The following is a 22,607-nucleotide window of genomic DNA, read 5'->3' on the forward strand; positions in this document are numbered from 1 at the left end:
GCTCCCATCACCACCATTACCAGAACAGCCTCCATAAAGTGTCTTCTCAGGCCCGTACCCAGTGGTTAGTCTAACAGACTGATGCTGGTTTTCTGCAGTGAGTGCTTGCAACTCAAAAAACCCAAAAGCACACCCCCCAACCCCCACCCCCACCCCAATGTAGCATTCCTTTCATTACTTTACCCAAAATAAGACCTATTGTTGGTCTTCCCTGCAGCAGGCACACACGAAGAAGCTATACAAAAGGCAAGTCTCCTGTCACAATGTCGAAGCAGACTGGGTGCTGCAGGCTGTTTGGGGCAAATCAGTGCCCATTTACCATCTACCTCCCCCACAACACCTTGTTCCAGCTTTGTGAACTGCTACAAGTCAACTGATGGAGCCACTTCACAGACTGATTCGGGGCCCCAAAGACTTCAAGATCTTCATCTGAGGTATCTTTTAGACCTTATTTCAATGACAGTTACAGCGGCTCCACTCAATACTTGAGAAGAAAGTCAAAAGTTGAGCTTTAGCATAAAGCCCAGTAGTACGGCCTTGAAAAGAAATCAAAAGGCTTCAGCTCTTTCCAGAAGAACGTATAAAAAATCCTTCCCTTGCTCTCACCAAGGTCTGACATCCATTCTTTGACCAAGTTACTCAGTTTTCCAGGAACAACCAGCCTGTAAAGAAAACTCATCCGTTTGTCCTAAAAAAATGAAGAGGTGAACAAGTTTTACAGCCTTGTTAGACCTGCGATTCAGTTCTTCCTCGTCTTCAAATACCCCACGTGGCTTCATCGCTTCAACCAGCTTCTGAGTATGACGGCAATCTATATCCTTAGCAGGAGCCAAGCTAATTGCACATGTAATTCCATAGTGCCTCCGGGGCTGCTTCTGCAGCCTACAAGTACTGTAGGAGAAAATAAAATGCTGAAGACTCCACAAAAGCAAAAAAAGAAACTTATTGGGAAACACCCTTCAGCTTACAGGTTTCCAAATCAACTTCTACTCTTTTACCCAGCACTAACAGAAATGAGAAAAAAAATCCTGCTGATGATTTTTAGATAACTTGACCCAATTTAGAAGCCACAACTACCTCTTTTGAAAAACATTTGGGGATAGAAGAAAAGATCCAAGTTGCTACCAACTTAACACAACTGATTTGCATTGCTCTGGACAGCTAGAACTAATCACCAGGAAATGAAAAGGTTTCAACCCTACTAAGGGCCACACAGCAGAGGTTTTGGACCCATTTCCAGTTCCATACCAGTTTTGACTTAAGGATATTCCCATCAGCTTCCTGATGACACTAAACAAGACAGTTTAACACCGGCTTCTTTTCGTTCAATGTATTTGCTGTGCTGTTGCTGATTCTGGAAGGGCCTTCTAGTGGAAGGAGAAATAACAAAGCAGTCTGTTAAACACAGCTCATGCAGTAAATTCAGTATTACCTTGGGTTTGTTTATGGAAGAGTGGGAGAACATGAACCAATCTGCAGGGAATGCTGCTGGGAGAGCCTCCTGCTCTTAACACGGTGTTCAGTTTTTATAGTCCAGAGGCTCAGCTGTACACACGGCTGTTTTATCTAAACCAGTCAGCATACAAAGCAGCCCAAGCCAAGCTCTGGTTGTAGAGGGTGTTCAGATCTGGCTCAGCCAGCTCACTGCCCCGTTAGGCAGAGCACGACACCAGGCACCTGGTTTGGAGGCCGCCCAGGTTACTGCCCTGGAACTCCAGCTACAGCAAGGCATCATTTTCACCTCCCACCCTCCACTTGTCCTGCGTGTTGAGGCTCATTTGCAGTCAGAAGCACAACAGACCAACAGGGGAGGTGACTATTCAATTAAAGGCAGCATTAGCTTTTTTTTTTTACACCATAAACCCCTTGCTTTACAAAGTGAAAAAATGGAGAAAACCCCCGACTTTTCACTACCAGCTGAAACCAGCAGAGAGGGAGGAGTGGGACAGGAGGCAAGAACTGTACTTAACAGATGAAGGATCCCTACAGAAACACTAGCAGCAACAGGGGGAGACCCATCAGAAGGTCTATTCAACTCCTCCTGCTTGTCAGAGTCCATACCCAGACCCTAAGGCTAAAGGCATTAATGAGGCCATTACTCAGAGCGGGTATTTTCCCCCTTCACATGTGGACAAGTGCAGAGATCAGCTGGGTCAGTCAAGAGATGCTTTTGAGGTACCTGACCCACTTCAGCTGCAGTGGGATTAGGAAATGCTCAAAGGACAGCTTCGACACTGGGGTTGAAAAAGGACACCTGATTACAGCTCCTCATTTCTAGTCGTTGCCCTGACTCTCCCATGCAGGGAAGATGGATGTCTCTCTCTCTCGGAGCAGCTTTATCCAACTACAGACATAGCTCTTAGTCATCTGGTGGGTTTTCTTCCCCCCTCCTCTCTATGAGCTCCTTTGTCACACTTTCTTCTATGTGCTTTCCAAAAAGCGGGGGGGGGGGGGGGGGGTATTAGCACTGTAAGTCCTATTGTCCCCCCAATCAGGGTTCTTTTACTCAGTCTGCAAAGAGCTGAAAAACACAGTCAGGATATTTGTTTAATTCCAGTCCTGCACAGAAAAGTGTGCTAGGTGGTACCTCCACAAAGCTAGCACCCCTTTGGGGAAAGAAGCTGGGTCTTAAGATACAAAACAACAACAAAGGAACTGCAGTGAAGTAAATGATGTCCCTCCTAACTTGACCTAGGAAATCAGACATTTACCATTCTCTTATCTTCAAACTCCTGTTGTCTTTGAGATCAGTTTGGTGCCACCAAGGTCTGACACCCCTATGAAGACAGGCTGAGAGAGTTGGGGTTGTTCAGCCTGGAGAAGAGAAGGCTCCAGGAGGACCTGGTAGCAACCTTGCAATACCTGAAGGGGGCCTCTAAGAAGGCAGGGAAGAACAATTCGCAAGGGTTTGTAGCAATAGGACGAGAGGTAGTGGTTTTGAGCTAGAAAAGGCTAGATTTCGGTTGGACATTAGGAAAAAGTTCTTTAATATGAGGGTGCTGGGTCACTGGAAGAGGTTGCCAGAGAGGTATTGGAAGCCCCATCCCTGGAGCCATTCAAGGTCAGGCCTGATGGGGCTCTGAGCAACCTGACCTCGTTAGAGATGTCCCGGCTTGTTGTAGGAGGCTTGGACTAGATGGCCTTTAGAGGTCGCTTCCAACCCAATACATTCTACAATTCGATGAAGGAGAGAGAGGAGGACAGGGGCAGGGAGTGGGACATGCAGGCAGAGAGAGAAAAAGCAGCGCAGGCAAGAAGCCAGAGAGACTGTGAACAACAAGGAGGGATGCAGATCGGGACAAAGAGGCAGTGAACAAAAAACCAGCCATGCGCTGCAGGACAGAGACAGAGGAAGGAAAAAAGAGGGGCAGGGAGCAGGACAGAGGGAGAGCAAGAAAAACCAAAGGGGCAGGTAGAATAGCAGAACAAGAGAGGGGCTTGGAAACCAGAGAGGGACGAAGAGGGAGCAGGGTACGAGAACAGACAGAAGAAGAAAGGTACAGGGAAGCAAAAGAGTGACGCCAGTGATGGAAGGTGGGAGGGCACAGGCACAGGGAGGCACCCGGAGCACAAGAGGGGTGACACGGCCCCAAGTGTGGACGGAGGGTCGCAATCACGACAAATTTATCTACACACTTGCAGATAAGCCGGCACGTCTTTATTGCAGCGCTGGGAAGCACAGGGACAGCTCCACCCGACAGGCTTCAAAGTTACATCAAAAATTCAACATCTTATACCCTTTTTCTGCAAAGTCATGATCTTTAACAGATTTTAACATAAGCATGTATCTTATGCCCGCTATTAATTTTGACAGTTACAATGATTGGTCCGCCCTATTCTATAACTTTCTTAACAGTCCTTTCCTAATCTAGTCATTCGTTATTTTACTGATCAAAATCTCTGATATACAAATTAGGATGGGGAGGATGGGAGAGTCTTCACAGCAACATTCCTTTGTTTCAATGGTTTCATCACATAAGATAACTAGCTGAGAACGTACAATTTCACCCCTTGTACCTGCCTCCCTCCCTCCTCGTTCTGTGTTCTGTACAGTTTCCCAATCCACAGCAGCTTCAGCTTTGGCCATCTTCCTAAGGCCTGCATCTGCTGTCTCTTAGCATAAGTGAGGTTTTGTCTACTCCTTACCATAATGTAAATTAATTGAATCAGGAAATAATTAACTATAAGATGTTAGTTGTTCATTCAAAACAATTAATTACCAATGAAATCAAAATTCAGATCTGAGTATAACGCAAGGGCCCAGGACTCACTGCAGCTCCCGCTCTTGGTGCTGCTGGGAGGATTTTACTCTTCAGACTCTTCTGTCTCTGCCTCTCTCAGCTCTTACAATATGAGGCTTCCTACATACACAGCCTCACGTGCGCACACACACACACACACTACATGGCTGTACCGTGCTTTGGTTACGCACACAGACCCCGCGGTGCATGTTGGTGACCAGCTCTGCTCAGGACTACTCACAGGGACCCTTCCTCACGCCAAGAGGCCGGCTGTCTCTTGTCTGCAGCTGGGGGCAGCTCGCAGCCGGATCCCCTTCGTGTCCTTCTCCAGCCGCTTTTCCTTTTGCCCATCTCTTCAGCTTCAGCCTGAGCTGGATGCAGCTGACGACATCCCCAGGGCAGGAACAGACCACCGAGCCCTGGCACGGCCTCTGGCAGAGGGAAAGAACCCTGACTGTCACAGCCGGCCCCAGGCCGGAGCCCCTCCTGCTGCAGCCGCTCCTGCAGACCCCGCTCCTTCCCCGCACTGCTGCTGAAGGCCCCTGGGTTAACAGAGCCCTGGGCCTGCCCGAGGCCCCGCTCGCCGCTGCCAGGACAGGCCGCGGGGCAGCCTGGGGCTGCGGGACAGGCCTCAGGGGAGGGGCTGGGGACGGGGCAGCTGCAGGGGGGGAGCGGGGCTGGGGGGGGATCAGGGGGGCTCTGGGAGTCGGGGTGCCCAGTGCCTGTGCTGGGGGGTCTGTCTCCTTCTCCTTCCCCTGCCCAGCCCTCAGGTCACCCCGGGGATGCCCCAGCCGGCCCAGCTCCGGCTTGGAGCTCCCACCCACCACCCCCGGGCAGCCACCAGGCAGAAGACACCCCGTCACCCACCCAAGGGCCTCACTCACCTCAGGGGCAGCCCCAGCCCTCACCTCAGACGGGCCACGCAGCATCCCAGCAGAGCCATCCCAGGAGCACCCGTGCCCCCCGCCCGCAGCTCGGCCCTACCGATGACGTCCAGGTACTGCCGCACCACGCTCTTGGGGTCAGGGCCCAGGAAGACATAGAAGTCCAGGATCCCACCCGTCGTGCGCCAGGTCAGGGCCGGGCTGGGCTGCAGGAGCACATCTGGTGAAGCACGAGCGCCGGAGGAACAAGCTGAGGATGGGGACGTGGGCCAAGCCCATGCCCAGCACCTCCGTGGGACTCACCCATCGCGTTGCTGTTCAGCAGAAAGACGCCGTGAGCCGAACCGCTGTCCTCCATCACCAGGTAGAAAGGGTGGGAGCCGTAGAGGTTGACCTGGGGCTGGAGTAGAGCACAGCGCAGTGCGGGTGAGGCTCCGTTGGAGGCCCCAGCACAGCACCCACCCACCCACCTGCCTGCCACTGGCCAGAAGCACCGTCACGGCTCGGGGTGCAAAGCCAGGGCTTGCAGCCCCAGACACTGCCTGAGTCAGCAGAGCTCTGCCCCAAACAAGAGCCCTGGACCGTGTCAGGGAAAGCGGCTTCTGAGCCAAACAAGAGCCCCAGGGGGGACAAAGCCTGACTTGGGGACAACGGTCCCACGGGCTTGCCCAGGGCTGAGGCCAGGTCCCAGAGCTCCACAGCCACCGATGCCTTTCCCCAGCCCCAAACAAGATGTCAGAGGTTGCAGGGCCACCCCCACAGGCGCAGATGAGCCACCTCCCTCTCCCTCAGCCCCGCTCCGTACCACAGGCGCCATATCCCGATTCCAGAGGGTGACCCTGGTCCACGCCGTGTCGAGGACCAGCGGCGTCTGGTGCTCCCCCAGCCCAGAAATGAAATAGGAGGGCAAAGAGGTGGAGATCTGCAGGAACTGGTCTGCGAAGAAGAGGGGCGCGACGGTGGTGTTCGGCCTGTTGGAGAGAAAGGGAGACTCCGGCAAACAGCCCCAGCGGTGCCCAGCAGCCGGGTTTCGACTGATCTCTGGGACTCCTGCTTCCCTTCCCAGGCACCGAACCGCAGAGGGGCTCAAAGCAAAGCCCCCGCAGCCGCTGACCGCCACCCTGCTGCTGTCACCGCCATCCCCTGCCGCATCCCTGCTCCGTCCCACGCACCGCTGGGGTTGGGGCCAGGACCCGCTTCCAGACCGAATCCCTTCGGGAAGGCTCGGGGCAGGACGGGCACTTACAGGACCTGCCCGTCGCGCTGCCGGCAGACGACGAGGCCGAAGGGATCCTGGTTGATCTGCAGCCCGTAGAGCGGGGAGGCGGCTCGGCCGCTCGCCCGCGGCGTGGCCAGGGGCACCTCGTACCGCTGCCGGGCCGGGTCCCGCAGCTGCGGGGACAGAAGGGAGGGGGGGGGTGTCAGCGGGGGGTCCGGAGCACCGGGGCACCGGTCCCGGGGCCGGCTCGCACCGTGAAGCGGAGGCGGGTGGGGGTCTCCAGCGCCACGTCCAGCCGCCAGCTGCCCACGGCCCCCGGCAGGAAGCTGGCGGCGACGCGGCGGAGCCGGGTGGCGGAGCCGGTGGCGGTGGCCGTCAGGTTCTCCGCCCGGTAGCTCCGGTAGCCGCTGGGGAAGAAGCACCAGGGCGAGCCGGGGCTGGAGCCGGAGCCGGGGCTGGAGCCGGAGCCGGCGGGTGCGTAGCAGCAGCCCCGCTCCTCGCAGTCCGCCCGCGACAGCAGCCGCTCGGGGCCGCAGTCGAAGCGTTCGCCCGGGGGCACCTGGCAGCCGGCGGCCCCGGGGCTGCCCGCCGCGGCGGAGCCCAGCAGCGCCAGCAGCAGCAGCGCGGCCGGGAGCCCCGGCCCCGCCATGGCCCCGCCGGCCCGGCCCGGCCTCCCAGCAGGCGCGGCGGGACCGGCCCCACGGCACGGAGGCGTCTGCGGGGCGGGACCGGCCCCGGGAGCGGGCGGGCGCCTTCTCCCGCCGGGGCCGGGGCCTTCCGCCTCCCGGAGCTGCAGGGAAAGGCGGTGAGAGAGGGGGGGCCCGGAGGGGAAGGGGGCGGCTGCCCCCAGCGCCCCAGGCCAGGGGGAGGGATGAAGCCACCCTTGTGCAGCCAAGGAAACAAAAATCAGTTGCACTGCTACAGCTTTGGTGACCACTACCTGCTACACAGACTTAGTTTTTAGATATTTGTTTATTTACAAAGCCTGCAGGCTCCAGCAGAACAAGAGCTGAGGGTTACATGGATGGGGTTGGTGGCAGTCAGGCTTCCTGCGAGCCCAGCCTGGAGCCCAAGCACTGTCTGAGCCACTGGAGAGTCCGGTAGTGCTGGGGATGGTCCTGCTGGATCTGCTGGACGATGGCATCGATGGTCTGGAGCCGGTGGCGCAGTTTCTGGTGCTCATTTCTCCAGGCTTGCTCCGTGCGGCACAGGGGAGTGTACGTCCCTTCCTTCAGCGCCTGCAGGTGCTTCCGGCGAGTCTGGTAGGACACGATCTCCAAAAGGTTCTGAGGAAAGCAACAACAGAAATTGCTTTGACAGCAGGCCGCAGAGAGAAAAGCACTAAGAAAGGCAGGTGACTTTTGTCACCGGTACTGGAACCATCACATTCTGAAAGGGAAGGGCTTCTGAAGAGGGACAGGGCTATCAAGTCCCCCTTGTACCGGCAGAACAGCTGCTAACGGGTACAGCCAGAGAAGTGGTTAGGTTGGAAGAGACCTTTAAGATCATTGAGTCCAACCATGAACCTAACGCTGCCAAGTCCACCATTAAACCGTGTCCCTAAGCACCACATCCACACGTCAGCTAATAGAAAAAAAAAAAAAAAAAAATTAAATGTTCATCACAGAATTCCATAAACCAGAGAAATACCTGCATGCACAGGGCAACCCTCGCCAGGATATAGTTTGACCAACTTACAACCTTTGCAGGAGGCCATTCAAGACCTTCAGCTGGCTCTCAAATCTGTAACATATGAGCAGCCAGAAAGCGCTCACAGAGGAGAGCTGTGACCGGGTATTTTCAAGACACAAACCATGTCCTTCAGGCTGATGTCTCCAGGTGAATGCTGCCTCGCTAAGAGTACAACTGCAGCCCCAATTCAGGACCCCCATGAGCCCTCAAGGTGTGCTCAGTTAACTTAAAGTGCCGCTAAAATGCCAAGCACACTCAGTTCAGGATGGTGGCGAGACAGGGAGATGGGGAGCCGGCACCAGGAGAAAGCAGCCGGTCCCGTTGGGCTCGCGAGCTCCAGGGAGCGGAGCCGCTCACCCGTCGCTTCCTGTTCCAACGAGCTTCTGCGTCTGCATCGAGGCCGTCGCACTCAGCCTCCAGCCTGCGCAGTTCTCGCTGCTTTTCCAAGAAGGCGGCACCGAGGGACGCCTGGGCGCTCTCCAGCTCCAGGAGGGTTGCGTTGCAGTCCTGAACGTTCTGGCAAACGGAAGAGAAGGAAAGGGCAGAGTGTGGTTCTTCGTCCAGCTGCACTCCCAGCCATCTCCCCAGAACTCTCCTGTGGGGTTTTTTAAGGAGCCTCCAAAGCCTGTCCCGTCCGTGTCCCGACACCCCGCGTGTCTGCGCTCAGCCCACCCTGGTGCTCCTTACAGCCCCGGTGAACTCCTGCAGCCCTGCTCTGCTCGCTCACCTTCTGGGCTTTGCTGATCTTCTTTCTCAGCTCCTGTTTCTTGCAGTGGAAGACGCTCTTGGGGACAAGCTTCTTGTCTCTTTTGTTCTGACCCTCTCCACGAAGCGCTATCACCTCTCTGCGAGAAACAGATGCCTCCATATCACGAATCATCTTCTCCTGCTGCTTCATCAGCTGGCCATAGCGGACCTACCGTGTGTCAAGATATGAAATAGGCTGAAAGTAACAAATGTTCACAAACGGCACCGAACCGATTCTGTGCGGCACATCCCCTCTACATAAACCAGACATACATGACACGTGAGCGTTGGCAAGCCAAATTTGCTCTAAACCCAAACCCGGCTTGCCCTGTGTGGATCTGGAAAGCAAAGGGCTGGATTATCAACTCGTCTAAAGTAATCTTCAAAAGGTTTCACTGGAACTCCTTAGCAATAGGAAAAGCAGAAGAGTAAAGTAACCTGGGAACAAAAGGGAAGAGTTGCTTTGCCAGAAGACAGAAGGCTTCCCTAACCAGTGATTAAGATGATGCAATATTTAGTCATCAACATTCCTTTGCTTATAAATTGGGGTCACGGCATAAGGTGGCAAACATATTATGTTTTAAATAGATTGCTCAGGTGTCTCTAGACTCTGCTGCAGCCCATTACACGGCAGGCGCAAGGAAGGCACGAAGAGCACGCACGCTGGATGTATTTCATTCGGCCCAGCTGGAGGGTGTACGATTTCCAACATTGCTGTGGCCTGGCAATGCTGCTTCCCCAGCCCATTTCTCATCTCCTGCCTTCAGCAACGCCGAAGCTGAATCCATCGTGTGCAGCTTCCCCTCTCCAGTGCTCCTCCCCCGGGGCTCACCTGCATCCTGTGAATCTCTGTTCTCATGGCGTGGAGCTCGCCGTGCCCTGACTCAGACTCCACCGCCGCACACATCTCTCTCGTCAGCTGGATCTTCTTCTCCCACAGCAGGATTTGATGCCTTCAGTGACAGAAAGGGAAAGCGGCACCTTTGTCAGTGCCCGAGAGGACGCTCGCTCCCTGTACACGCGTGGCAGCACGCTCCCGAGCTCAGTCCTGAACATGGAGCTGAAGGTTCAGCAGAACCTGAGGGTTTGCACGTGGGACACGTAAAAGGGCAGCCAGGAGCAGCGTGGAACCAGACAGGGAGCTCCGCCATCCACAACGTGGCACGGTGGTGGCACGGTGACTAACAACAAGCGTGCCCAGGCTGCCGGGGGCTGGTGGACCCCAGTGAGCTGCCCAGCGCAGCACGCTCGCTCCGAGTGACTGGCGGAGGAGAGCGCAGGCAGAGTCACCCCATACAGATCTCAGCAACGTCCAGCACGAGCCTGCTGGAACTGTTAAAGCCGACATCCTCACGGCTCTCGCTGCTTGCAGAGACAGCTAAAGCACCTTTCAGCTTCTGCGCCCCAAAATCCATGAAACTCCTTTCATCTTCTCCGAGAAGGACAGAAGCACATTTGCTGTTGCTGGTTCAGTTCGATGAGCAGAGAGGAAAGGTGACATGGACACCTACATTCAAAGAGGGTGGCACAAAGCAAGAACCTCTCTGGTACCTACTCTGCTTCCACCAGGCTGTTTAGGAGTCTTTCCTTCTCCTCAGTCAGCTGACTGTGCTTCTCCTGCATCTCAACCGACTCTTTTTCTGCTGCCTAGGTTTGGGAAGCATAACATTGTCAGACAACACAACGTGGTCAGACTAAGAAAGATTTACACGGTCACTGTCTGCCTCCGATCTGCACGGGAGGCTGAGACCTGGAAATGAGATGTCTGTACCTTGAGAGAGCGCACAAACTCGTTCTCGGTGATCGTGTTGCCATGTTGCAGCTCCTCGAAGCTGCTGCTGTTCTTGTGGATCAACACATTCAGCTTTATCAAGTCATTGGACATGTTCCTCATGTGACGTTCGATGTCCTTCTGCTCTTTTGTTTCCTGCTGAATTTCATCTACAGGTGAACAGAAAAAAAAAAAAAAAAAAAGTCTTAAAATTCCCACAAGCAGCAGGTGGAACACAGGCAAGGCGTGACAGACTGCCATCAGACCAGACAACGCTGCCTGCAGAGCCACCTGCGTCCCACGTACCCAGCCAAACCGTTTTTCCACAAGCCCAAAACCCAAATACGGTTTTGAAGGAGACTGCTGTGGAAAAGAGCTGGTTTGAGCCAAGGGAAGCGCCATCGTGGTGGGGACATTTACCCACCAACTACTTGCAAACGTTATTTAAGAAGTGTAGCACGTGACACGGCCACTTCGGTTCGGTTGTGCCCGTTAAGGCAGCGGGATCAGTCGGGACAGGGAATAACGCCAGGCAGAGCAGCAGAGGTGCCTGGCTCGTAGCCCCAGAGCAGCGCTGGGGCCGCCTGCGTTACTGCTCACACGGACGTAGGAGCACGGCGCATTCTCTGGTGAAGGTCTGGCTCACCCGTCCGTAAGCCCTCGCTCCCTTTTTCCTCCATTCACAGCTGAACGTTTTAAAAAGAGTTGGGGAATGACCTACTTTCCCTGCGCACTTTCTTCTGCTGCATTACTGTGATCCGTTTCTTTAACGTGTCCAGGGAGGCTACTTGTTCCTCCCGTTGGTGTGTTAACTTGACCAGCTCTTGCTGCTGATTGAGCCAGTGCTTTTGTAGCGTCATCACCTCAGAGTGATATTCTTCTATCTGCTTGGACAGCTTGTTGATCTCCATTTCCAGTGGCCCCAGTTCTTGACCCTGGATGAGGGCAAGGTTGGGGATTAATCAGGCAGAAGCTGCTGAAGCACTTTTTGCAGAAGGCCAGTCCAGCTGCTGAGATGCCTACCGAATACTTCCGCTATACTGTTACTTCCTTTGTGCCTCTATTTCCCAGGAGCTGGATGGGACCAATCATTCCTGACCTCACGGGAACAAATGCAAGGGAAGCCCGAACAGCTCTCAGGCTCTGGGGCGAGAGGGGCCTCCTAAGCTCCTACAACAGGCACACCTGGGTGTCCAAGAGTCTGCCACAGCACTCATTCTTGCATTGGGCTCTATAAAGGTCTTGCAGCTCACGGTGCCAGGGGCAGACCTGGGTATCTATCAGCTGAATGGGGCCAAGCACCAAGTGATCTACATCACCCCGCCTGCTCCATTCGCCCCTTGTCAGGATTTGCAGGTTTTCTGATGAGACCCTAGTTACTCCCAGAGTATTGATGTCATTCAACGTTTTCATCGGGCGCAGACAACTCCCTGCAGAAATCTGTGCTGGGCACACCCTCATTTCACAATTCCCTCATGCCAGCTCCTCCCCCCGTGCACTAAGAGCTGTTTGACAGACGTAAACATTTACATTAACTAGTGCAGCTTTTAAACCTCTATACTGATGCCTGAAAGTTTTAACTACTCAGCACTTACACAGTTACATTTATCAGGGGCACCTGTGGTCACCACAAAGAATAAAATCAAGCCTGGGACTGAAATGGGAATGTACATACCCCCTGCCGCGCAAGAATCTTCTCCAACCTCTTGTTGTACTGGCTGAGCACCGCTTGCCTGTTCTCGGTCAGGAGACTGCACCTTGCAATCTCGCTTTCCCTGCAGCTGATCAGGTCACGGGTATTTTTCACTTCCTTGTCCAGCTGACAAAGTGTGTTTTGGAGAACTGTCAGCCTGCAGCTGGTATGAGTTCCATTCAGAATAACCTGGGCCACATCATTCTCAACCTTGGAAAAATGCAGCTCCTAGGAACGCCAACAGACAGAAAACAAATTACTGTCACCAGCAGCAGCCCACTGATTTGGAACGCCCGCTTCCCGAGGCACAGGAGTCAGGGGATTTAGATTCTCCTCCCAGGTCTGTGCCACAAGCTGCGAGCCAGCCACTTACCCGCTCTGTACCTTTGTTTCTCCATCTCCTGACGGAGATACCAACATTTACCTCTGCCATAAGGCTGCTGAAGAGCATGAAGGAGCCCAAACATCCCAAAGCCTTTAAGAGGCCGCGCTCATCACCTCTGCAGTTACCTGCCCTGCCTGGGTGTCTCCAGCTGCCCGGCTCACTGGAGCAGGACATTCTCCACCGCACCCGACAAACACGTCCCTCACCGAACCACCACCGCAGCAGCCAGAAAGGCGGGTGCCTGTTGAGCGCAGCGCGAATGCAGCCGGGTGACTTCTGCTGCCCCCGCGCCGCCAGCGGCCACGACTCTCTGGCTACATCCAGCCGTGCACCGCAGGTGCTGATGGGAGACAACGCGAGTGTCCGCTTGTTGGTGTGCCTGTGGGAAGGGGGCGGGGGGCCCCTCTCTCACAACGGAAGCCAGCCCTGGAACTCTTCCTCTTGCTCAAGATAATGCCCCCGATTTAAAAATCCCAGGGCCAGGCTGAAGTAACCCGCAGAAATACAGAGGTGTGGGTGCCTTGTTAGTGCCAGCCCACACAACTCAACACCACAAACACTACGCTGGATCTTCTAGTTTTTCTATCTGTTCCAGTTACACACTCCCAAAGAGAGCAACTGATCGTGCCACAAAGAACTGTGGGTCTGGTTCGATTGCTCCTTGGGCTGTAATCCTCACTCAGGAACGAGAGCAGGCCTGTATCGCATTCCATGATGCCGGACAGAGATACAGGTTAGTTCAATGTGGAGTACAGCAGTACTACATATCCACTGTCTTCCTCCAATACATAAGAACTGGTACTACTTTATGGTAAAAACTCCCAGAATTCATCGTTCTGTCCCGTTTTTTAAGTAAAGAAAGAACAGTACATTATGTGTCAAGGCCTTTTTGGCCAAACCCTCTCGCGTACACCAGAATCCCACAATAAGAGCACTGGAAGAACCAAACTGAAGTCACAAACTCAGCAGACCTTCAACTGCAGATCTGAAAAGCAGAACGAAGGCACGGACGAAACACACTTGAGAAACACCGCTCAGGGCGGTTTCCTTCCCCCGCCCTCCCAAACGGAAGAGATAACACACCAGGTCTGTTTTTCTCCTACGGAGCTTTGCAGCCAGCTGCGAGAAGTGCTTTGTGGCTTTGCTGGACACCATCTGGTCCTGAAGCTTTGCCATGATTTCGTTCTCCATCTGCACTTTGGCATCAGTTCCTTTCTCTATGTCCTTACTGATGGACAGCAACTGATTCAGACAAGCAGCTTGATCCTAAACGCAGGAAAGACAGGAGACAGGGTCACTACAACTGTTTGGGGAAGGGGATTAAACATCTGTGTCTGATTTGAAAGGTTCTTCTTCCAAGTAACTCTCCTCACCATCCTGGTCCTGTTGAGGGCCTGCTCTGTCTCGTGGAGAACGCGAGCGTAGGTGCCAGATTCCACCTTCAAGGCCTCCTGCCTGGAAAGGCACTGGGCAATCAGCTTCTTTGTCATCTTGGCATCGTTCTGTGAACGGCTCAGGATGGCGACAAGCAACTCATTCTTCTCCTCCTCCTTCCTGATTGACTTCCTACAGCCATGGATGTCCGTTTCTAGGGACTTGAGGTCATGTCTGTACTTGCTGGAGAGGCAAAGAGGATGGAAAATCACCACAGGGGTAGACTCACGCGCTGAACAGTCATCTACAAATTCCTCTTTTCAAACACGCTACTGCAGCGACAACAGACCAAGGAGGAAGATCTTTACAAAGGCCACCCTGCTGTGACAGTGCAGAGTCATCAGAAGATGGATGGAGACAGAAGACTGAAAAGCAAACGTACGTAGGAAAATTAATTCCCGCTTTCAGTCCTGTCCCCACCCCCCACTCTTACCAGGATGCCACCATCAAAGCACATTGCAGGGAATCAGCCAGGCTGACTCCAGAGCAAATAAGCGCTTCCTTTGGCAACAACAGGACGGTTTTCCTGATGATTTCTGAAGGCATCACAAAACCCTAACTGAGAGCGACAGGTAAAATCCCTCTTGAAGTCTAGCTCTTTGGATTGAGAGATGTTGCAAAGGTGAAGGAACTCTTCTAAAGGACTAAAATATGAACAGAAAAACTCTAAACAGCTTTAAAAACCCCACACATTTGGGGGGAGAGTTGTGTTTTGGATACAGAATAGTGACGAAGAACTGTGCTTCCTATCCTTTAACCTTACTACGTGCTTCAGAGCAGCAAACTTGTTCTGCTTGACATATCCTGCACGCGCAGCAATAAACTGGAGACGCACTGCCCCTTTCAGCATCCCTCCCGTCCAACCCGTGTGAGGTCTCTCCTGGGACTGTTCTCAGATACCGTACCTCAGCAGCGCTTGGGTGGCGATATAGGCCTCATCTCTCTGCTTCATTCCCGCCAAGCTGCTATTCCAGTGGTTCATCAGTCGCTTTTTCTCCATGTTAATAGCCTGAACCTCCATACAAGCCTGGGGGAGAGAGGATGTGTAGACAGGATAAATCTATACTAGGCTGGGAAACCAAATTCACGTTACAATGCCTTTTTTTGGTGTGTGTTCATAATACGCTGGGCAGGAACAGCTTCAGCTAACGTGCCTCTGGTTTATGGTCACCCCCGACCACAGAGCATAGGTCTGCAAGGAAAAAAATGCAGAGAGGGTGGGGGAGGAAGTGATTTATAGGCAATTCTTGAGGACAAAGGGAAAGACAAAACAAACCAAAACAAAAAAGTCTTCATTCCTCCAAACAGGAACTGATCATACAACTCTGTCCTACACTGTAGCTACCACGTGAGCATGAGCCAACGGGGTCGGTCCTTCCAGAGGGAAATATTAACCAGAAGCAAAAAAAAAGCATTCTCCTACCTCATTTGCTGCTTGCCGAGTTACTTTTGTGTCCTCTGCCTGAGCCACAAACTGAGCTTCGAACAGAGCAATCTGTTCCTGCAGCTCGTAGGCTTTCCGGGTCAAGCGGTCTACCAGAAGATCCTAGAGAGGCAGAGCCAAACAGCTCAGGATGAGTAACATAATCTCAGGCTTAACCAACTAAATTCTACAGCAATAACTTGGGCTGAAAATGAATTCAGTTAGCTTTGATTCCTACTGAAACTCTTCCATTCCTATCCAAACGACTCCTGAATGCAGCAGTGACAATTTTCAAGAGAACAAAACCTTCTTTGCTGGTTTTTATCGTTCCACCCACAGTAGGAAATTGGTCCTTCAGATCTGAAGCAGCAGTCATCCCTGCCAGCATGGGTTACATTGCGCCACCTCTCCAGCAGCTGGGAATCTTGATAATTTATGGTTTAAAATCCTTTGTTAAAAACCATCTAAACCCATTCCATCTCAACCGTTTGCCCGCAATTCTGCATCAACAGTAATTAGTTGGTGTCCTGCTGCAAGCAGGAGGCAGCAGAGGGAGCTCCAGCACACCGACCGCTCAGTTCACCTTCCAAGTTCGCTCTTCCTTGGGACTCAGAGCAATTCTCCAGACTTCAACATATGATACTTCTTTGCTAAATATCTTTCTGCCCCCACATCCCCGTTGCCTGCGTGAAGAGTGATCACTACTGATTACTACTTCCTATATAAGGCTCATAAAAAAATTCTGTTCAGTACATGCCACTATCTTGGTGGGGGGGATTCTTCTCATTTTCAATTATTTGGGGAAAATATCCCCACGCACCTTCCATGGTGTCTGTATATTCACTACAGCCTTCCTTCTGCCAAGGCAGCACGTCCCCCGAGACTCGCCGCTAGCTGTCACCTGAATTCATTTATTTATTTGAAAGAAGAGAGTTTTACTTGATACCTGTTTTTTCTTTTCCACGTCAGCTTGGGCCTTCTCCAGCTCAGCCCTCTTTGTCGACCGTTTCGTTAGTAAAATATTATGGTGCATATGGGCCGTGTTCTGCACGTAGAAGAGGTGCAAGGCCAAGTTTTCAACCTGGGTCTGCATTGCAGAGACTGGGGAGGCAGGGGGAAAAATATTTACAGAAAAGTATGTTTGTAAGACACACTTTAAACAGAGGTAAAAGGGAAAGAAACACAGAAACACCCAAAGCCAAATTCGCACACTGACCAGCCAAATCAGCCCCCCTGAAATGTGAATTTGCATCGGCTTTGGAGTACAGCTCCACAAGCACAGCTAATATCTTGGTAAGCAATTCATTGCTTCCCAGCACTCAGAAGCCCAGGAGATCAAAGAAGGGGCGGCCTTGGGAGGCTGTGACTCCACTCCTCTGCCCCAAAACAGAACTGTCTCTTTCTCAGTCTGTTGAACGGTTCTCTATTTTTTTCAGCAACCTGCCAAACCTTTCTAGGCAGTTTATCCTACGCTGAGCTACCCTCGCCATCACAGTTGTTTTCCTGTCCCCTACCCACAGGCCTGCAGCACAACCAGCATGAGTCAAGTCCATTTCTTTGGCTGGGACGGGTTCCCACACGGATGGCACTCTCAGGCTCCCGGGTGCCCCTCACGACCCACCTTTGCGATCTCGTCACACCCTTACAGAGACACAGGCAAACGTAACAGAGCGACAGGATCTTCCTCCTTCTAAGTCACAGAGCAGCCCATCTGCCCGGAACAGTTTTAGTCCTAAAGACCTTCTTAGAAGTACAAGGTAGCCACACGGTCTTAGAAACAACCAGGAATACCTGTGAAAGGTTTCAGCGAGTGCCTTATTCCTGATCAATGTTACTGTATTTTTCAACCCAATGCTTGACTTGGATTCAAATAAATCCCTTTCTCCACACAGTACTAGAGCCAGGAAACCTGGCAAGGGCTGCCTCGGTCACCTTTCTGGCGTTCATCGTGTGTGTTCTGACACATTTGCTTGTAAGTAAGCCTGAGGCCCTCCAGCTCCTCCTCCAGCTGCTGACGTGCTGTGGCCACCTGAGAACGGCGGTCGTGGCTCTTCTCCAGTTCCAGCTGCAGGCGGGCCAGCTGCTGCTGCGCTCCGTAAAGAACCAGCCCAAGCTCTTCCCTCTCTGCTTGCCCCTTCTTCGCTGCTGCCCTCTGCAAACACAAGAGGAAACCAGTTACCTGGCTTCAGCTCGGGCAGGGGTGGGCTGCTGCGGGAAGGCAAAGTAAGAATGCCACGTACCAGTTCCTGAAGCTCTAGGCTCACTTTTTCCATCTGCTTAGTGAGGTGACTCTTCAGGGCAGCCTGGAATCTTCTCATCAGAGGCTGTCAAGAAGTATGACATTGATACAAGTCAACGTACTTGTGTAAAGAAATTATGAAGAAACCTTACTGCTACCCCCGCTGTTAAATAACACAGCGTATTTTCTGCCACAGACCCTTGCATTCTTACTTTAGCTACGCTCACTGTAACGAGTGAGAGGAGTTACACAGTGGGTATTTGTTGACAGCAGAAAGCCACTACTGAGGATATCTGAAAGTCAGAAACACATCAGAAGAGCTGCCTCTGAGAGCCCATCCCCTCGCTCTTGCTGACAGTACTTCTCTTTCAGGAGCACTGAGGAGTATCAGATTTACCCACTACACGGCTCCCTCCTGAGCCTCCCGTTTGGGGTTAACCCTGAGGGAGCAGACACGCTCAGGAGTCAGTACTTCTGCAAAAGCCTGTTTTAAACACGTGGTTTCAGCCTATGGCTGAGCCGCTGCTGACAATCTAGCTTGTGTATTTCATACAAATAAAAACAGCAGGTCTGCGAAGAAGAACGACAAGATTGGAGGACTTCTCACATGTTCTAGATCCAAGACAACCAGCTCTGTTTCTTCTACGGTTTCTTCACTTCTTCCACTCATTTCGTGCCCCTCAGCTCCACGCTGCTGGCATGCCTGTTCCCGCCTTTGGTCACCATGCTCACTGGTGAGCTGATCCAACTGCTCAAAGGCAGTCTCTGAGCAGAGAGAAATGGGTTCTCCAATGTCACCTGGACCCCACCCCCCAAGAAAAAAAAAAAAAAAAAGAGAAGAAAAAGACAAAGAAAATGCTTAGATTTCAAAGCGTTGTGCCTCCAGTTGGACTAACAATGACGAGAAAGGGAGAAAACTAGAAACTGTGCTTGACGGGTGGTACGGAGTGTTGTACTGTTAGCAAGGGACTGAAGGATACCTGACTCTGTGCAGCTGTTCCGCTCCGCTGACCACGCAGACACCTGCTGAGGAGCTCCTGAAGGAAGGGGAGGGTTTTCTCTCTCGGTTACTGGCTGCTCCATGTCACCCAACGCAGGAGGACAACTGTCTAATTCGACTTTGTCCAAGAAAGTCTCAGGGGATTTTTTCTGAAACGTAAAATCCACCACCTGAAACAGCTTTTCAGTCTGCCCTGACAATCTGCTTGTTTCTGTCATCACGAGACAAGAACGATGCAGACACAGAATCGGCAAGAGGGCCTTGTTCTAAACTCAGCCCACAGATACACTGGCAAAGCTGTGCCTCTGCCGATTCAAAAACCACCTTTACCCACATGCAGCACGACAGAGGAACCTCTCCAGCTCTGTCACAGCTTTTGTAGACTTTGTGCCTGACCAGTTAGCTTCTCTCTGTTCAGTTCTGGTCGGGTTTGTGTTGGCAGCAACAAAACCGCCCCAGGAGAATTTGAAGTTACAAATACCGGCCATGCCTTCTGTGAATAAGATTGTGTGTGTTATTAGTGTCTCACCTCTGCAGAACTAACAAACAGCTCTGTAGCTCCTCTTTCTGCTGGTGGAAATGTCTCTTTTTGGTCCTGCAGAGGAACGGACCCTTCTTCTTCACTGTCGCTCCCATTCTCCGCCTCTACTGCCTAGCACACACACAGGCAAAAAGCAGAATAGCAGCGTTACAGCAGGTTGTGCATTTGGTTTAATGCTCATGCTACGGTGCTGTAACAACTGCTTTCTGTCATGGGAGTTTAATTTTGAAGTTTAATCTCGTTCACAAAAACAGTCACCCAGGCAGCATGAAGATGGTAAAGATCCTGACAAAAATTCTACACACCACTTTTAATTTCAGATGTGTCTCTGGCTCACGTCTATTTTTTAATAAAATGCCCTTAGGGATTTTAGTCCTCCAGCTGGTGCTACACGTAGCCAAACTATTATCTTCTTTTTAAAGAGACACTGTTTTATCCCGTACCATCATTTGCCAAATTCAAATATCGTGCAGTACCAACAGACAAAAAAAACTTATCACCACCAACCTCGAACACAGCCCCCGTACGTGTGTCTGTGAGATGGGGGCAACCTCCCGTTTAACATGCCTACAGCCATCTGGGAGCTGAGTGAGAAGCACATGCTTCAGGACGCTGCTGACACACAGAACTACAACTACATTTAACTTGGTTTTTTTAATAGGCAGGGCAAGACTTCAACAACCGCTCCCTTGTTTTACTTCTCCCTATCGAAACTGCTTCCACGAAGCCATCACTCTGCAAGGAGAGCGTAGGAACATCATGCTGCCCCGCGAACGTTCTGAAGGAAATCACCTCCATAGCAAGAGGCGACGGAACTCGGACGATATCCCGCGCAGCGGAGCCGGATTCCACCCCAGAGCCCTCTGCTGCGGCACCGGCGGCCTCCTCCATATTGCTGGGCTGGGGATGGCCTGTGCCTGCAACCAGAGCGGAGGGAAGAGTGAGAACCAGCCCGGCTCCCCGGGGCCCGCCAGCTGCAGGCCGCCGCGGGGCTGGGCACGGGCACCCGCGGGGCCGGGGAGGCCGGGCGGCCGAGGGCCGGGCGGTTCAAGGCCCGGCCGCGGCCCAGCCCCGCACTCACCCGCCGCCGTCTGCGCCATGTTCCCGTGTTCCCGTTGCCAGGCGACGCAGCAACACCCGGTCACGTGAGCGCTCCGGGCCGCACCACCTCAGCCCGTGGAGGGGGGGGGGGGGGAACGCGGGCCGCACCACCTCGGCTCGTGGAGATGGGGGGGGCTGTGGGGGGGGCGCTCGGCCCGCACTACCTCAGCCCGCCGGGCCCGGGGGGGGCCCGCGGCGTCCCGGCCGCCCTGGCGGCGCCAGCCCCGGTGCGGGGCAGCAGGTAACGGCGCCGAGGTCTGGAGTCCGGGCGGGGGGAGCTGCGGGGACGAGGCACCCGGGACGCTGCCCAGCACCCCGGGGACGCATCCATTTTCTTTTATCCCGCTCTTTGTCTTCCCTTCCCACCGGAGCCCCGAGGCGCTCGGTGTGCTGCCGGCTGGGGGCTGGCGGAATGCGAAAGAGTTCATTTTAACTTTATTTTAGTTCATTTTAACTTTATTTTATTATAGGGCTGGCTCCCTAAAGCTTGGGGTGTATTTAGGATTGCCTTCCTTTTGGGGAGGGGGTCCTCTCTCAAATTGCCCCAGTATCTACCTCTTCCTTTGCTGTTATCAGCAGAGACATGAGGGTGGATGGTCGGTGTAATAAGTAACATATTGTGCTTTGTTCATTAAACCTGTATGGGAAGGTATGGATGGAAGATTTATGTGCCCACAAGGCTTGATAGCCCAACCGAAGGACATCCGGCAAAGTAAACAGGACCCGCAGCTGAGGGGGTTGAGTAATCACATTCTTGCATAAGTTCACCCACAGGGCAACGAGGAAGACCTTCAGCCTTCATCCTTACGACCACCAGGAGGCAGAGAAAGACCCCCCAGCAACAGAAGGAACATGCGCAGAGTATCGCCCTGATTGCGACATCGCGAATGCAGGAAATGAGACTGTATATAATGTGCTTACACGAGGCGGGAAGGCGCGAGCCGTTGGCGGAGCGCAGACTCCCCGGCCGCCCAGCGCTGCCTTTGCTCTTGTTCTCTTGCTAATATAATAAAATTCGCACTGGATTTTGACACTTTAAATTGTCCGTGTCTCTACTTATCACAAACAGAATGAGTTAAAAAATTTCAACAAAACAAGGAACAAAGTCTGAAATACAAATTACTGGGATAAACCTATGTTAAGGCAGGTTTATTAAATGCAGTTCTTCTGTCACAGAACAGATTGACAGAACAGTCGAGGTCGGAAGGAACTTCTGGAGACCATCTAGTCCAACCTCCCTGCTCAAAGCCTATGACCTCGTCTAGTCTTTCAGTTGGCTTTGGATTTTTTTATTTGACTTCAGTTTCTACACAAAGGTATTCTGACAAGTGTTCAAGCCATCCAATCACAGTTAACCTTAAGCCCAACAACAAAGAAGCAAAAGAAAAGGTAAGTGAAGGTAGTTTTCCTTCAAGGCAATAAATACTATTAAACATCACCAATTAACATGTGTACGCCCTGCAACTGAAGCATCCTGAATTGACAATAATTATAGCAGTGAGTCTAAAGTTTTACAATACTTACTTCAGAAAAAACAATTCCAAATCTAAGACTTTGCAGCTGTTTAGTTTAATATCCACCTACACCTGTTCTTTTACTCATTTTATTGACTCTATCAGCCTGTCTGGGCTCTACATTTTTCAGAATGCAAGATGTATATAGATATGGTCCTACTTTCTATCTCAATGAACAGTGACACAGTAAAGTACTTGGACATTTCCGATCATCACTCCAAGCTGGGCTAAAAACTGGCTGGATGGCCAAGCACAGAGAGTGGTGGTGAAGGGAGTTCAATCCAGCTGGCGGCCGGTCACAAGGGGTGTCCCCCAGGGCTCAGCATTGGGACCGCTCTGGTGTCACATCTTGATGGATGAGCTGGATGAGGGGATTGAGTGCTCCCGCAGGGAGCTTGCAGATGACACCACATTGGGTGGGAGTGTCGATCTGCTGGAGGGCAGGGAAGCTCTACAGAGGGATCTGGACAGGCTGGATTGCTGGGCCAAGGCCAGTTCCACGAGTTGCAACAAGGTCAAGTGCTGGGTCCTGCACTTCGGCCACAACAACCCCCAGCAGCGCTACAGGCTGGGGAGGAGTGGCTGGGAAGCTGCCCGGCAGAGAGGGACCTGGGGGTGCTGGTCGACAGGCGGCTGAACGTGAGCCGGCAGTGTGCCCAGGTGGGCAAGGCGGCCAACAGCATCCTGGCCTGTGTCAGCCATGGGGTGGCCAGCAGGAGCAGG

At 52.7% G+C, this 22,607-nt stretch overlaps 2 protein-coding genes across 2 annotated transcripts in view; both read right to left on the bottom strand.

Annotated features, from left to right (window-relative positions):
• LOC147412726 (serine/threonine-protein kinase PAK 3-like) overlaps positions 1–6,265 on the bottom strand; it is a 55,378-nt gene extending 49,113 nt beyond the window's left edge. Inside the window, exons 1-5 of the mRNA XM_086481079.1 lie at positions 6,240–6,265; positions 5,931–6,096; positions 5,429–5,525; positions 5,150–5,345; positions 720–891 (exon numbers count right to left, since the gene is read on the bottom strand). Of these exons, the coding sequence (XP_086337205.1) occupies positions 720–891; positions 5,150–5,345; positions 5,429–5,525; positions 5,931–6,096; positions 6,240–6,265 (657 nt within the window). The remainder of the gene's footprint in view (positions 1–719; positions 892–5,149; positions 5,346–5,428; positions 5,526–5,930; positions 6,097–6,239) is intronic.
• Positions 6,266–7,297: 1,032 nt separating this feature from the next.
• On the bottom strand, positions 7,298–20,184 carry LOC147412728 (coiled-coil domain-containing protein 40-like). Its single transcript, XM_086481082.1, has 18 exons — positions 20,062–20,184; positions 18,709–18,877; positions 18,336–18,526; positions 17,730–17,813; positions 17,422–17,641; positions 16,436–16,590; positions 15,490–15,612; positions 14,972–15,093; positions 14,006–14,249; positions 13,716–13,898; positions 12,230–12,475; positions 11,276–11,489; positions 10,555–10,724; positions 10,339–10,430; positions 9,616–9,736; positions 8,764–8,952; positions 8,394–8,552; positions 7,298–7,630 (listed from the first exon to the last, which is right to left on the bottom strand). The coding sequence occupies exons 1-18, from the start codon at positions 20,158–20,160 to the stop codon at positions 7,385–7,387; spliced, it is 3,027 nt and encodes a 1,008-aa protein (XP_086337208.1). The 5' UTR covers positions 20,161–20,184; the 3' UTR covers positions 7,298–7,384.
• Between the last annotated feature and the right edge of the window lie 2,423 nt (positions 20,185–22,607).

The sequence above is a fragment of the Leptosomus discolor genome, unplaced genomic scaffold, assembly GCF_034619465.1.
Source record: "Leptosomus discolor isolate bLepDis1 unplaced genomic scaffold, bLepDis1.hap2 HAP2_SCAFFOLD_54, whole genome shotgun sequence".
Classification (NCBI taxonomy): Eukaryota; Metazoa; Chordata; class Aves; order Leptosomiformes; family Leptosomidae; genus Leptosomus; species Leptosomus discolor.

Coding starts and splice junctions, on each gene's coding strand:
- LOC147412728 (XM_086481082.1), bottom strand. CDS start 20,160: ATGGAGGAGGCCGCCGGTGCCGCAGCAGAGGGCTCTGGGGTGGAATCC. Junction 15,613..16,435: donor ACGTGGAAAAGAAAAAACAG/GTATCAAGTAAA, acceptor CTGCCTCTCTAG/GATCTTCTGGTAGACCGCTT. Junction 10,431..10,554: donor AGTTTGTGCGCTCTCTCAAG/GTACAGACATCT, acceptor TCCCAAACCTAG/GCAGCAGAAAAAGAGTCGGT.